Raw genomic sequence first — 16,648 nt, forward strand, 5'->3', positions numbered from 1 at the left:
TTCCACACTGGTTGTGAACGATAAACCGATACGACTGGATATCCGGTTTGACAAGCAAGAGATTCTGATGCGGCGGGAGCAGCCTCCTTTATCGATAAGACTCAGTAATAAATCCTTAGATTAATTGATTGTAGAGACATACGCCGGGTATAGTGAGAGATCGGTTGACAGTGCGTCTCCAAAACAATGCCTGGGCTGCCAGGGAAAAGATTGTTGCACATGCTAAATAGCTTAGCATGACTCAAGCCGAGAACGGATGTAAATAGTAGCAGCGTGCTAGCATTAGCTAATAACTGCAAAAGATTCTCAAAACAAAAACCTAAAGTTTGCAACGTCTTTGGATTTTACAAGAAAAATGGAAAACTGGACAAAAGCTATGTAATTTGTAAGCTATGCAGAGCAGCTCTGAAGTTCAAAAGCAGCACGACATCTTGACCATCCTGAGCAACAGAGGTGAGTATGGTAACTTTTTTGCTTTGTAACTTGTTTAAAATGTTGCACCTTTGTTACCTACCTGGAATGTTGAAAACACTATGCTCAGTCTGAAATGTTACTCATTAGGGGTGTCACGAGACAAGACGATACACAAGGTTGGTTCGACAAGACGAGATTTTAACATTACTTTTAAGAAAAGCACAATGAAAAAATAGAAAATGGCAATATATTGCAATCTACTAATTTAATTTCTACTACGTTACCTTGCATTGCTCCTCATGAGGCACATGAATATGCACTCGTTGTGTATGCTAGCGGCCATGCCTCCACCCACCGAGTCAAAGACCCTATGACTGCCAAAAGGTCTCACTCCATTCCTGTTATTCTATGGCGCAAACCGGCCAAGGTCCTCTTTTACACATTTGAAAATACTGCAAGAATGCCACTTTTATACAATTGGCTTTGTTATTTTATAATGTACGAGTAATGTCATCAACTAACGTTAACCGTAGAATCGTATCGAATCATTCTGTTTTTAAAATATTTAGTTTTTGAATGAAATTGTAACCTTTGTATCTCTATGCGAATCTGATCGATGTGAGTCTATCACTGAGAGATTTACAACCCATAGCACTTGCTACTTGCAAGGTGTGGCAGCTGCAGGAGGCAATTATAACACAAACATAACCACATGATGCTCCTGAGCTCATTCACTACCAGCCCCTACAGCACCGGCCGTTTTAGAGGATTTTGACTGATCTTTCAAGGCACATAATTATGTTCTAGGGCTGTATAAACATGGAGCATACCAAAAGAAAGATTACACTCTAGTCTTTCATCACAAAAAAGTGTGTTTCTACCTTTTTCCGTTCTTTAGTATTCAGCAGGAGAACATAGGTGAGTTTCAAAAAAGGGGAGAAAAACAGCGTTTTGTGAAAAGATACATTTCAAGTATAATTTTCACTTTGACACAAATTTATCCATATATATTTAGCCAAAATAACTCAACAGCTGTGCCAAAACAAACACAAAAAACTGTTGTTATACATGAAAATAACAATGTATTTACAAACATAACACCATGAACTATTCACAATTTAGTTTTTATTCATAGGGTCTTCTGAATCACTCTTGGTCTGGCCTTGGTCACCCTGTTTGCCTTGAGAGACCCTATCAGGGGCATATAGCCCCAGACAACATAGATCCTAGAATCACTCGGGCACCCAAACCCCTCCACCACGATAAGGTGTTGATTCACAGAGGAACGCATGCAGAGCTCTTTTAAAATGCACAAAATGCACCCCACAAACATCCATTGAGCAATATGTTGACCTACGACGGCGACAATACCGAAGCCATACTAGCACCACTCAATGTTAACGAGGCAGCTAACGGCAAAACATCTAAGCCCAGTTCCGACTGCGAGGAATACGTTTAGTTTAATTTGATTTGAACATGCATGAAGGTTACAGTGGAATACATCATGAATCATCCTTTCACAGTTCCACATTCCAAAAGGAGGAGGAAGAAGCAAAGCTTATTTAACCCTACACCCCTTCCATTCCACATCTTGTACAGAACATATTATTCATTTCCTGCATTCTATGTAATATTTTTGATATCCTAATCAGTGTAATAATAAATAATAAAAAATGAAAAACAAGCATGACAGAACAATCAGTGTAATGATCAAGACTCTTTTGCTTTGTATTTAGCAAACATCAACTGCTTGTATTGTTTTTTGAATTTGCTTATCTCTGTACTTTGTTTGAGTTCCTTGCTCAATCCGTTCCATAATTTAATTCCATGTACGGAAATGCTGTGGGTTTTCAGCGTAGTTCTCACATATACCGTAAGTGTTTTAAGTATAACTTTCCCCTAAGATCATATTTCTCCTCTCTTATAGAGAAATACTTTGAGATTTTTAGGTAACACCATTCCTTTCGATCGACAACTTTTCCCTTTTTTCTTATCCCTTACACTTGGTTTAGGGCCCATGACTACGGAAATTTTAACACAAATAAAAGTAATGAAAGTAAGAGGAGATTTCAATGCGTGCAAACTAGTTTAAGGGCAACTACGATGAGGAAGGGAGCTCACATACAAACATGGACGCGCTGGATAAGTCAGCCAATGAGATGAGAGCGTAGGCGGTGCCCCGATAATCAGCTAATAGGAGCGTGAAGCCAGAAGGCGTCACCAAGTGTACTCTGTTAGTCTCTCTGTCACTTGCTTAACGCTTTATGTTATATGGAATTCCTTACATAATACGATGCGAATAATTTACATAAATTCTTTACGTTCAGTGGAATTTACGTAAAAGGAGGTTTACGTTATGCGAGGTACTACTGTATATATCTTACTTATGTCGTATTATGTCTACTATATTGGTTAATAGGAGTGTAAAGATGACTAAAAGAGTCTTATTTCAGACCTAGAAGACTGTTAGTGTTTAAAAGCATACTTATAATGTGGTAAAAAGGTTTCCTATGCTCTAATTAAATAAAATATTATTAATACATGTATAAACAAGGGATCCTATTTTGCAGAAATTCATTCATCACAGTCAAGTCTGGAACCAATTAAACGCAATATAAGAGGGATGAGCAGTAGAGCCTACATTATACTCTTTGGCGGAATGTTGGGAGAAGGCAGACGTAGCAAGGACTCACCTCTAGATCGTCCTCCACGATGACCACAGTGGACTGGGAAAAAGTGTTGAACACTTGGTTGAGTGCCCAGCGGTAATGTCTGGCAATCTTGTAGTAGCCCTGGAACTTCCTGTGCTCTGGTCGTACTCTGATGTCTGAGAGGTCTGGTTGTCTTATGTGTGTCACTTGAGTGCCGTATGAGCCAATGACACTTGCAGTTTCAGCATGGCTGCAGTCCTGGCTGACAATAATAGGGTAGAGTTCTGGAGAAGGACGGTACTGAATGAGTTTGTCAAGACTCCGTTTTACTGTAACTCTGTCACAAGCAATAACTAGGATTGGAATGACAACTTCTGGGCTTGCAACAGAAGTTGCCAGTTTGTTTGTAATGCTGACTGTCTTGATGACATTGGATGGGTACAGAGCATCTGGGGCTACTGAAGTAAAAGGTGTCTGCATATGTTTTGGAGTTCGATCCTTGGTCTCCACCTTTTCTTTCAAATGAAGCACAGGCTTTGGTGGCTGGTGAATGGCATCCAATTTGACTTGTTTAGTAACATCTATTTCTCTTTTTCCAACATCTTTCCACTTAGACCAGGCCGCTTTGTGACTTTCAATCACCTTTAGTAGCTTTTTCTGGGTCTCCAGCTGAAATTCAACTTCCTCTGCCAGACGGATCACCTCACTTGCCAGGCTGGCCGGGTTTCCTTTCCCTCTGATCACATCCCATTCCTCTTTTCCTCCTGGTTCGGCGCCACCACCTTCACCGAGGCGGCCAATTGGAGGGCGGCCCCAAAGGTAAAGAAGCAGCACAGCATTCCACGCAACAAATAGAAAAGCACCACATAGTATCAGGGAACCTTTCTTCCGAACCATGGCCCAAAGACGCAAAGAAGGGGTAGGCTGAGGAAAAGGATAAAGATAGGGATAATGTACTAAGGCCAAAGAACCAATCCAACAGACCCAAGTGGAAAGCTTGGCTGGACAGGAAGTTGATGTCCAATCACATCATACCACAGTAATAATATTGACGCTAATAAAAGGGCGAACAAAAAGGAGGGGTGGGGGGGTAAATCGGGTCACTTTGGGTACAGGGGGTCTGATTCATTCAGTGTTATCCTTTGGCCATCATCCTGGAAACAGAGCAGAAAAAAAATCATCAGTAAAAATGAAAATGTGGGCTTATAATAACGAGCAACTTTGTTGGAGTGGCTGGACATTAATCTCAATTGGATCATTACAATAGGAAAGACAGTTACAAAGATAGAATTGATCCCTTTTTTTTTACACAAGAAAACATCTTAAATTTGCCAACTGATGCTGAAACCCACAGTAAACCCAACAAGAATGTGTCAGGATTGTGCAGTACTTTTCAAAATGTTTAAAGGACTGATCAGACCACCTAATTTAGTACAAATTAGTTTACTGCAGAAAGCAATAGGAACTGCACCAAATAGAATACAGATAGTTTTATAGTTCTTTTTGTGTTAAAGAGGGGTGTAACGGTTAATAAGGATGTATTGAACCGTTTCGGTTCAGTCCACTTGTGTACCGTTTTGGTTATATTTTATGCTATTTTTCTCATTAGATTTATTACTAGAGTGATCTAAGCGTTTCACGCGGAACTCAAGTCCTGTGGGCGAGTTTCCGCATGGACGCCTCTGACTGAGGGGGAAGAATGCTAGTAGCTCGCAGGTGTGACGCATGATGGCAAATGCAAGTGAGAAGCCTGAGCTGGAATACCCTCCCATCTCACTACGGTCTCCTGTTTGGGAACACTTTGGCTTCCCTGTTAAAATTACGCCTGGACAAAAGCAAGTGGATAAATCCAAAGTTGTGTGTCGACATTGTTCCATGGATATTAGGTATGCTGCAGAATAGACGTCTAACATGTTAGTGCACTTAAAGCTGCATCATTCGGCAGTGAATGTTACATCTACAAGAACGAAAACCATCTTAGTGCAAACACTGATAACTTCAGCATAGAAACAACCGCTAGCAAGCAACTCTGACTGGGCCAAATAAGTAAACACATGGTATTGAAGTTTTTATAGCCACGAGATTACGTCCCTATTCAGTTGTTGAGATCGCTGGTAAGTCATGGAAAAAAATGATGAGAGCACCCTGGTTTCTTCGGTTTCTTGTTCATTTTAATGCCTGATACAACTACAAGTACCTTTGTTTGGACAAATATAACAATGACAACAAAAATAGCTCATAAGAGTTACATTTTTTGGCAGTACAACGCTATAGCTATTCATGTAAGAACTTGAGCGATTTTGGTTATCAAGAAAACCATTGAAGTTGCTAGAGATCAGCTCTTAAATTCAACTCTTATGATCTATACTTGTTATATTCATTATATTTGTCCAAACAAATGTACCTTTAGTTGTAGAAGTCTAATTAAAGACTTTTTAATTAGTCTATTTAAGTGTATTTAAAAGAGTCTAATTTATTTGAAATATCACCCTTAACATGTCTTATTGTGTTTACTTTAGTTACTTGCAAAGTTGTGAGAATAAAATAGCAATTTTTCGAAAATTAGACTCGGGGAAAAGTTATAAATTTACAATAATAAAAGTCAAAATATTATTAGAATAAGGTCAAATTATTACAAGAAAAAAGTTCATATTAATACGCTTTGTCATGGATAACACAAAGCTGGGATGCAGGTTTTCTTTTTTTTTTATATATAGTAGTATGTACAGGTTGAGATGGTATTTCCTGCTGGACATTATATAAATATTTTTAAAAAACAAAACAATCAGCAAACAGTATCATACACGGATTGTTTTAAAAAATGTGAAAGTGCATCTCTGATTTTTCAGTATATGGCCATGGGTGGAAAAAGTCTGGACACTCCTGGTATAAACCAAGGGTCGGCTGTTTGCTTAATCTGCCACAATGAAGATCAATTACAGTCAACAGTGTGACGAACATCATTTTGAGACGTCATGAGAAAATTTGAAAGTCACATTCATATTGAGGGTTTTTTCCATTTACACATATTCCGTTTTTGATACTGACAGTTCAACCATATCCGTCTGAAAATAATACATACTATAATAGTAAACACGTCATGGACTGAACAGGCTTTATAGCTATTAAATGTCTGTATTTTGTCTGTCCATTCCAGAAAGCCTGATTTTATCAGGCAGATGGTGAAGGCAGCTAAATGCCATGTCAGCAAAGTGGATCATGCATCAGTGACAGACATTCTGGAGGCTCCACAAACACACGTTTTATCTGAGCTTTGCAGACAGCCTGATAAGCCCATCCTGCTCTAACTTTATGTGATTAACTAAGAACTCCCAAGCCAAGACCCAGCAAGGTCACAGTTCAAGGGAGCCTTCCAAAGAGCATGAAACAACTTGGATTCTTTTTCACCACTTTCTTTGCTTATCTGCTCTTGTTTACAAAGAACTTGTGACTACACCAAGCAAAAAGAGCACAAAAATCTGTTTCTGAAAGATGTAAAAAGAAAAGGGCAGGGCTTATAAATGTCAGTAATCCAGGTGACATAAGTCATAGATAAATACACCTTGATAAAACCATTTTACACAAGACTGCTTTCAAAGTCACGTTAACCTCAGAATCTTCAGACTCTACAGTCCATCATACCAGAGGTCAGACCAAATCCATTTTTCCCCAAAAGAAATAATGTAAATCCGATTCATATGTTCCAGAAAGCAGATTTACAATTATAGTTTTACATGCATAAAACAATTCCAAATGCATATAAATGATGAATGAAAGGGATAAATTAACATTTACCCTTTTACCTTCATCAAAGGTTGCGTAGCGCAAATCAGATGAATATTAAAGTACTTTACTAACATGGATGTTAGCCATGTGGAGAGATTTGAGAGCTTTGTCATGATGATTACTGTTGAATGTGTGGTTACATCATTACTGGCATGCCCTTGAGGTTAACGTGATTTCATACAGGGTTTATTTTATCTCCAGACAGCGCTGTGGAGTTCAGAAAGAAAATAAATATTTTAGCTCACTGATCAGCAGTGGTCATTTCTAGGAGACAATACTGTGTAATTAATATACTGTGTAATGTGATTTCTAGTCAGTCTGTAAGTTTAGGGTTTATAAATGCACAGCCATCAACATACTGTAAAATGTAAATTAGTCTTAGTAATTTCAGCTAATTATTTCTCTCCTTTTTCAGTAAATCATCTGTCTCTGATGGAAAAATTATTCGACCAAGGACCATTATGTAGTCCATCAGATCCAAGAAAATAGTTTGTTCCTAAGCGCAGGTGATTATGGTGATTATCTAAAACAAATCAATCGGTCATTCATTAAGTGCGAATTTTCTGTGTGGGGTCCGGGTGCTCTTGTGGTCGTCGTAGTGTTGCTACCTTGCCGGCCGTGGTGATATGCGGGGGACGTGTGGGCACGGTTCCCGCTGTCCTGGTGGCGGTCGGATCTGCCTTGGGGCGTGTGGCTTGTCCGTGGTGTTTGGCAGTTTGGGAGTGGCGCTGTGGACGCTACCTCCGGTGGGGCTCTGGTGTTGGGGGGCGCTGAGAGTATCGCCTCTGGGGGGTTGGGTGGGCCGGACTCGGCATCCTGGCAGGCCGGGTAGGGCCTGTGGCTCGCTCGAGCCTGGGCTGTGGTGGGTGGCCGGTCGGTCATGTGTCCTTGGTCCCCCCCTTGCTCGGTTTGGGCGGCATTGGAGTGTGGGCCCCCCGTCCTTCCTGTTCCACTGCACCACCTCACATACATATAGGACTTTGGTGGGTGGCCTACGGTAGGGCGTGGTTGGGGAGGGGAGCTGCCTTGCGGGGCTCCTTTGCCCCTGCCGTGCCACTGACCTGTTGCCCCCCAATTTTAATCGCAGAGTAGACACTTAGGGTTTGGGGGGGCTGGTCAGGTGAGGGGCCCTCCGAGCGGCAGCTGTCCCCCAATTTTAAGGCGTGTGCCCTGGGGCCGGGCCCACTGGGGGCGGTTGTGCTCTTTCGGGCGCTTGTCGCCGTTGCGCTTTGTGCTCTGCTGGGCCGCTGTCTGTGTCCTCGCCTCCCCCGGTCTGTCTGCAGGCTTGTCGGGGGTGGGGCTCCGGTGCGCGGGTGGTGCGCTGTCGGCTCTGGTGGCATGTGGCTGGTCTGGCTTCTGGTGGTTGGTGGGGTCTGTCAGCTGGTCTGCTGCTGGTCTCGCCTTCTCGGCTCTGGTGCTTGGCCTCCCTGCGGCTTTGGGTGCGGTGCTCCCGCTCCGGGGTTTGCTGGCCCGCGGGTGTCGGTTGGCGCTGTGTGGTGGTTCACCTGGCTGCTCGCCCGTTTTCCCGCCCGCTTGCTCAGTTTCCCGCTTTCCTCCTCGCTGACTCCTCTGTCTGCCTTGCTGGCGGCGTCCTACTGTTGGGAGGGTGTGGCCTGGTGTCTTCCTGCTCCCTGGCGGTCCGCGCTCTCCGCGCCTGGTTTCTGGATTGTATGTCTGGGACCCCGGGGTCCCCGGCTCCGCTGCTCCTTGGGTTACCAACGGGGGATAGGGTGAGGCTTCCGGGTGTCGGGCAGTCGACCATTGTGTGTGCGCGCACGTGTGTGTGTATGTGCGTGTGTGCTTTTATTTATTTATTTTATTTATTTATTTATGGGGGGGGGGCATACAGGGGTTTGCTCCATGGGGTCGGGTGCTGGGTGATACATCTCCGCCGCCCGTGCCTCCGCCGGGTGGGTGGAGGGTGTGCCTCCTGCATCCCTGGGCGGGGCGGCCCTGTGTCGGGGGTCGGGCGGGGGTTGGGCCGGGTCCGCTCCCTGGGGGTGGGGGGGGCCGGTTTGTGGCCCCCGGTACTCGTCTGCCTTTGTTGGGTGTGATCTCTCGCTGGTCTCAGGGGTTGGCTGTCCGCCGGCGCCCTGTCTTTGGCTGGGATTACCTCTCTTTGGCCCCTTGCTGGTCTTCCCGGTGGGGAGGGCTCTCTGGGCTGGCTCTTGGGGCACTGATCTTTGTGCTGCCTGCCCCTGTGGGCCTGGTGGCCTTCTGGCGGCGGGGGCTCGGCCTGGCTATTTGGGGCGGGGCTCTCTGGGAGGTGGAGGGCGGCCCCTTTCCTTTCATGTATTATCAGTGACAATTACACGCCCACACATTCTTGCACCTTTATATATATATATGAAGTCTTCCCCACATACAGAGATACCTGTACATATGCACACTCACAGTACATACGTACTTCCCCACATTACTCACTGAGTTAACCAGGGTGTTATTATGTTGTTGGTTTTATTACAGCGATGGTGATATCAACAGTATGACTATAGTTGTTTTATTTTTACAATGATGTGCATTACAGTAATTATCATTCTGTTCACTATCATGGAAAATCATTTCATTACTACAATTATGTGTGACTGTTTCAATGCGGTATTGTCATTGTGATCACTATCATAGTTCATCATTTCATGACTGCTATTATGTGTGATTGTCATTGACAGCATTGTCATTGTGGTTGTTGATATTGTTTTGTCCTTTGTCCTTATGTCTTGTTCGTCTTTCTAGTTGTCACAGACATTTATTTGCTGATGTCGTTCTGTATGTTTCTGTTGTTCTGTTCTTGTTATCACAATTGTTGTTGTTGCTACTGTTGTCTCTCTTTTTTTTTGGTCCCCCTCTCATCCCCCCCCCGTTTTCTTTTCTTTTCTTCTCTGTCCCCTCCTGCTCCGGTCTGGTCGCTCCAAATTTGCTTGATAACAAGCATCAAAGTCAAATGAATTCTGTATAACGGGGGAATTGTATATCACACTTCTCCCTGGCAGAGTAAATCTGTTGAGCACTTGAAGGCATTTAGATCTACAATTCTATCTGCTTTAAAGGCTGGAGTGTAAATTTTCTTATAAGTGCTCTTTAACCAAGCAAAATGTTTTATCCGATTATTTGATAATTCCAAGGAATTTTCACTACAATACCAGATTACTAAAATATTCGATAGCTTCAACCCTAATCACACACACCCACTTTATACAACCACTAACCTTTTTGATGATGACCATGCTACATCCAGTAGATATGCATATCCAGGTCTGCTTTCAATGGGTGAGTAGAGTATGTCTTATACAGTAATCCTTTCATGGTGGTTAATTGCAAAGTAGAAAACCTGTTTACAGCCTTCTGGTGCTTGTGTGCCTCACCCAACGTTACAGTAGCATTACTGACACCCAGTGACCAGTGTAGAATACTACATATCACAGCATCTTTGAATGTGTCTTCTGAATGCCTTTTAAAGTCGTCCCTTGCCACGTCACATTTCATGCATCGCTCCCTCACTCTATTATGGTTTGAAAAAAAAAAAATGATTGCTGTTTTGTGGTTGGCTATGGCTATGGCTATTATTAGTCCAGCAGTAGAATTAGTAGTATTCTGGTCACTAATGTTACATTGAAGAGACGTTAGCTTACATTAAATTACCTAAACTTGCAGTGATCCCATAGCCTGTGCATTATAGTTGGGCAATGTGGTGTAAACAAAGAATAATAGCAGCGTTAAGGTAACTATAAAGGGTGTTATTTCATGTCTACAGGGCTCAGGGCTCCAATAATGGTAAAAAGTATTTTGAAAGTATTCTATGCTAAATTATTAGGAGTGTCACGAGACACTCAATTCACGAGACGAAATTATACACGAGATTGGGTCTACGAGACGGGACTTTTACCTTTAGTTTTAAGAAAGTACAATGAAAAAATATGACAATATTTTGCAGTCTAATAATATAATTTTTACTACGTTACACTCTTCTGCACTGTGTGTATGCTAGTGGCCCCTCCTCCACCCAGATCGTATCTACCGTGAGACCGTATCTCACTTTGTTCATGTCGTTCTGTCGAACAAACGTGCCAAGTGCTGAAACCAATGCAGAGTGAATGCCCCTCCTGCCTGTTTGGAGGCGAGAGAGGAGGAAGACCGACACGCATGCACATGGCAATATATATACACACTAACTGTGAAAATATTCCCTTTTGAAATAAAGAATCCTACTTTGAGGAAATTCACTTATCACAGTCGGGTCTGGAACAAATTAACAGCCATAAACGTGAGGCAACTGTATTTGTATTTTAGTTCATTCAGCATATTTTTACGCTTGAAAATGCTTCAGTTAAGCAAATACATAAGAGGGATTACTGTATTGTATTTCCTGTATGCAGTTACAATGACATTCTCCATGTTACAATGATAAATCAAAATAATCAACTTTATTTCTTACACATACATGGTCCGTAGAACATTAAAAACAGACATCAACAAGAAACAGTAAAATAATAATACTTACAGTATGTTTTAAAGCTGCGTTTAGTATCATCAGCTTCTTCCGATGACAGCTAATGAAGTGCTAGTTTCAGATGAAATTCCCCTGCACACTACAGTGTACACACCCGACTGAAATGAGCCTTGTTTGAACTTTTCAGTCAAAGTTCAACTTCCTCTAAAAAAGCAAGGTCTGTGGACATTCCCTGGCCGCTGTGGGTCATTAATGTGTATCTACTGAGTGCTCTGATAACAGTAGTTACTTGAAGATCACATTCGTGGATCCCTTTGACTCCACATGGGCTCAACAGTATTGGAAAAGCTAAACCAATTAGTGATGATAAATATAGACCCAATAATCCTATAAGGATGGATGGTGCACACTTCTAGGACAGGACTAACCACAGATTGGCATATGTCAAGGGAGTTTGACAGTGAATTTTGTTCAGGTTGGGGTTAATACGGAAAAAAAAGAAGAAAAAAAAACATTCAGCAAAGCTGTGTTAAACCAGAACCCTTTCATGTGGAACCCCCCCAGTGACAAATCCAAGGCTTAAGTGACAAGTCTGCAAACCACACCTTGAGTAACTCCGTTTTTTTTTTTCATTTTTAAATTTTGTAGAATTCAGTTTTTTACCTTTTACACTTATTTTACTATGTAGGATGTATATACTCTTGTGACAGTAAATACAAACTGCATTAATTAAATGCAAAAATCCTTATATTTATTGATGCAATACATCATTAGCTATTTTTGGCCAGTAAAAGGCACGTAGCTTGGCTGATTTTTCTATGGCAGGGGTCGGCAACCTGTGGCTCCAGAGTTGCATGCAGCTCTTCAGCCTCCTTGATGCAGCTCCATTCACAGTGATTTTTTTCAACACCGAAGTACGGGAAATGTCTATTTTCGAAAAGAATGTGAAATATTTGACACGCCGCAAGTCCGTGAACGCATCTAGACTGCATTTTGACTGCTGATTGGATGAGCAAGAGAAGGGGACCTAGGTTAGTGTATGCCTCTCTTTGCAAAGACAGTCAAGGACAGGGCCAATAGAATGGTGCCTGATACTTTAGCGCAGGTATGCAGATATGTGAACTCTGGACTTTATTATCGAAAAGTTGGCTCCATTTTGTTTGAATTTTACACAAATATGGGAACCACTCAGTAAGACTTACAGAGGAAAGTGTTTAAATGGTTTCAGAGTAGGCCTACAAATGTAGGCGCACTTCTGTTTGATGAATTTTGTGGTTGTAACAAGTTTATAAGTTGTGTAATGTTTTGTGGATCCAAACTAGTTTTTTTTTTACTGAAAGGGGAGGCAAAATGGTTCTTTTGATGGTAAAGGTTGCCGAACCCTGTTCTATGGGATGTCAGCCTCTGCACTAGGCATGCGCCGGTTACCAGTTTCACGGTATACCACGGTATGAAAAAGTCACGGTTTCAAAACAACTACAATTTTGCATCATACTGTTTCTACAATAAGCGTGGCCACGATGTGGAAATACTTTGTCACGTCCTGTGTTATTCCTTGCAGTCAAAACTGGGCTTTGATGTGTTGAAACCACAGGCGTGTGCTGTGTTGCCATACGTTGGGCATAGCACAGGCGTTGTTAGCTGCCTCATTAGCATTGAGAGGCGGCGTTAGGGCCGCATGGTTGTCGGTCGATATATATTACTCAAGTGGCAGGTCACCAAATGTGGAGATGTGACATAATTACGATGCCCTCGATAAATTGTAGGGGGGAACGATTCATTCACTACATCAATCTGGGTTCTGAAGTTTCCATTCAGGATGACATATATATTGACTAACATCGTGTAAAAGGTAATCAATACTAGGAAATAAAGCATTGGATTTAAGCACGACAGGCTTTATATGGATGGGATTTATTTTTTTAAAGCACTTTTATAATGATAAGGATGTTAAACATTGCAGTCTGCCTGTCGGTGACATTGTCGTCGGAGTATGTGGTGGTCATGCAAGTTGTAGTTGGCCTATGAAATACAGTTGATTCGCTTCTTCGTCTTTTGAGCAGTTCATTCACTTTATTTTGTATTCATATTTAACTCATCTGACCTTATTTGAATAATATGTACTGTACAAGATGTGGAATGGAGGGGGGGGTAGGATTAAATAAGCTTTGCTTCTTCCTACTCCTTTTGGACATGTGGAACTGTGAAAGGATGATTCATGAGATGTATTCCATTGTAACCTTCATGCATGTTCAAATCAAACTAAACTATTTGAAACTCCTTTTAAGTGACATTTATGGGGACAATATGCAAAGTAAGGACGTTCTATTCGCCTCTGGACTGTAGTTAACCCTTAGTGATGTCGTCATCCAGCGCGGTGTGTCCAGGTCAAAACACATGTAGGAATGTTACAAATACAATCCCCGTATTTTAGCGATGCAAAAATCTAACACTGTGTGTGCGACCTCGATTAGGAGAGTCTGTGGGGACGTCCTTAAAAATGCAATTTTTTTAAATATGATATTGGGTGAATATTCATTCGTATACAGAAAACTTTAAGCCTTTCAAACTCATGGATCGGAGCTTCAGGGCAAGATAAAGAGGTAAGTAGGACATAAATTCACTTTAATTATCTATCTGCAGATGAAATTTCATTCAAATTTGATGCTGCGAAATATGTTAATTTTGCCCTGGAATTACATGGAAGCTGCAGTATTTATGGCACATGATTTTCTTCCCCGGACTTTTTGATTATAAAAAAAATGTAAATGGCTACCCTTTTGACTTTTAAAACAAATGTCCCAGCCTAAGTTATGATATATTTGTAGTACAGCTGTACTTGCCAAGGTCCATGGGTCGATCACAGCTTTTGTCTTGACTAGTGTTAAAGCAATGGCAACTAAAGGCACTATTTTCCGGTATGAAGTTTGTTTGAACTTCTTTAATACGCGGGGTAGAGAAGTGAATGAGGTACCAAATTATGGTTCAAGTCATGATTTTACCGGCATAATTAATGACAGACTTGATTTTACATAAAATTTTGTAACATTCCTAATACAGTCAAACTTGTCTTTAGCGGCCACTAGGGAGTCCTAGGGATTGTCATTGTAGCAACTCAAAATGATTCTCAGTAGTTTGTGTGGCCCCCACGTGCTTGTACGCATGCCTGACAAAGTCGGGGCATGCTCCTAATGAGACTACGGATGGTGTCCTGGGGGATCACGTGGGGGCCACACAAACTACTGAGAATCACTCTGAGTTGCTACAATGACATTTTGGCAAAATGGACCTGTGTGCTGCATCATTTTTTCACTTTCATTTTTGGGGTGTCTTTGATTTCCCCCCTCTATAGGGTGATCATTTTCATTTCTATCAAATGATGTGGCATCATTTTGTTCCTAATACATCACCCACTTATCAGGAAAGATATTCAAGATCATTTTTCCCCCAGTTTAGATCTGATGTGTTTTCAAAGTGTTGCTCTAATTTTTTTGAGCAGTATAGTTTGCACGTATCTCTTCTTAATTTGTTTACTTTTCTTTGTGTTAAAATTACAGTAGTCATGGGCCCTAAACAAAGTGTAAGTGGTAAGAAAAAAGGAAAAAGTTGTCGATCGAAACAAAACAGGAAGTTATGCAGAAACTCTGACGCTTCATGCTCTCATTGGCTGATTATCGGAGCACCAGCTACGCTCTCATCAACATGAGTACCATTTAGTGGTTGAAATTACACCTCTCATGACACAATATGACAAAAAAAATTATTTCGTCGATAATATCAATTATCGACCAGCAATTATCATGACAGGCCGAAATACAGGCCACTTTCATTGTGTTATATCGTTGAAAAAAGACTGTTTTGACTCAAGTTTTTTTTCTCTTTTCAATAAAGATACTTCAAAATAACACTTTTTGAGCTGTAATTATAATATCGTGAAATTGTGATATTTTTGCCGAAGGCTGTCATACTGTACTCTGCACAAATTGCTACATAATCCTCAACAAACTGTAATGCTTGTGCTTGTGGAAGATGTAGTCACCAATTGCGTTATTATGACACCCTTATTTTGTTTACATAATTAGGCAGTGTGTGGCGAACAATTGTCTTATTTTGAAGGCCGGAAGTGTGTTGTGTGTATGTTGAGAATGTCTGTTGACTTAAGACGAGCTGGGACCAAGAATAAATGTGCCGTGTCGTCCTTATTTCATTACAATTTGCATTAACAAGCGGTAAAACAATACGGTGTAAACACACTCATACGGCCTGAGTCACGCACACACACAGCCACACTAGCATGCCTTGCTAAACTACGCTAACCCCTATCTTCTATTCACACTCCATAAGAGACACGTTTTGAAGGTTTTTCCGCCTACTTTCGGCAGTGTTTCAGGTCGCCGTTTCGACATGTTTAGCTCAGAAGCAGGCGGGCTAGTGTTTGTGATGAGATTCTGCCATGACTGAGCAGTCCACCAGGAAAATAGTTCCTCACACAATTTCATTCTCATTATGTCAATGTCCACGAGGATCTGTGTTTAACAGTAGACGCCATTTTTATTGGCCAATTCCTAAAGTTGTGACAAGAGAAACTCACAATGCCTTGTGGACATCTTGTGGTGTTCTCGTACCCGACCGTTCATAAGATTTAGCAGTGGCTTAAAATAAAACCAGGGATATAACTTAAAAACATACCAACCTCATGATATGGCGCTTCCACAGCAAGAGCTCAACATTTTAAACATGTACTAGTGGTCTTGTCTAAAAAAGTGTGCGTGGAATTCTGACTAATAGTCTCTTTACACCAGAACCCCAAAATGTGCGTACCTACAAATACAGTCAAACCTGTCTTAGCGGCCACTTGTATAGAACGGCCACCTGCCTATAGTGGCCACTGAAAAATCCCCCGCAGAAAATTTGCGTGTTATAGACCCTGTGTATAGCGGTGACCTGTCTAACGCGGCCAGCGGCCACCCATTTTGTATCCCTTGGTCAATATCTGACCGCCAAAATGCCGACTCAAGCAGAAGCTTCATGAACGAAAAAGTTTTGTTTTTTAAGTAAAGAAGCCATCGTGTGTAGAGTTTAATTACTGAGTCATAGCTCAGTCACAATCATTCACTCCACAGCGGCCACTTTTGCCGTTTCCCTTCAGTGGCCGCTATAGACAAGTTTCACTGTATATTCACGCATGCTCACTTTCACGCAATTTATCGTTTATAGATCTCACTGAGTGTTAGTGCTAAAGGTGTCAGGATATGCTCAGGTCAAAAGTCGAGATTATACAAGATATTGGGTTCACAAGAACAAGATAAGACGGTATTTTAACATGACTTTTAAGAAAACTACAAGGACA

The 16,648-nt window shown here is 41.6% G+C and overlaps 1 protein-coding gene across 2 annotated transcripts in view; it reads right to left on the reverse strand.

The window, feature by feature from the left end:
* Nucleotides 1-16,648, reverse strand: part of mgat1b (alpha-1,3-mannosyl-glycoprotein 2-beta-N-acetylglucosaminyltransferase b) — a 28,414-nt gene that overhangs the window by 9,672 nt on the left and 2,094 nt on the right. The window contains exons 1-2 of one of the 2 annotated variants that reach the window (XM_054764208.1): nt 11,350-14,405; nt 3,108-4,219 (exon numbers count right to left, since the gene is read on the reverse strand). In XM_054764208.1, coding sequence (XP_054620183.1) covers nt 3,108-3,962 — 855 coding nt within the window. In that variant the 5' untranslated portion in view covers nt 3,963-4,219; nt 11,350-14,405. Of the gene's footprint in view, nt 1-3,107; nt 4,220-11,349; nt 14,406-16,648 lie in introns of those variants that run through there. The other variant, XM_054764209.1, reaches the window with a different exon arrangement.

Source organism: Dunckerocampus dactyliophorus, chromosome 20 (genome assembly GCF_027744805.1).
Source record: "Dunckerocampus dactyliophorus isolate RoL2022-P2 chromosome 20, RoL_Ddac_1.1, whole genome shotgun sequence".
Lineage (NCBI taxonomy): Eukaryota > Metazoa > Chordata > Actinopteri > Syngnathiformes > Syngnathidae > Dunckerocampus > Dunckerocampus dactyliophorus.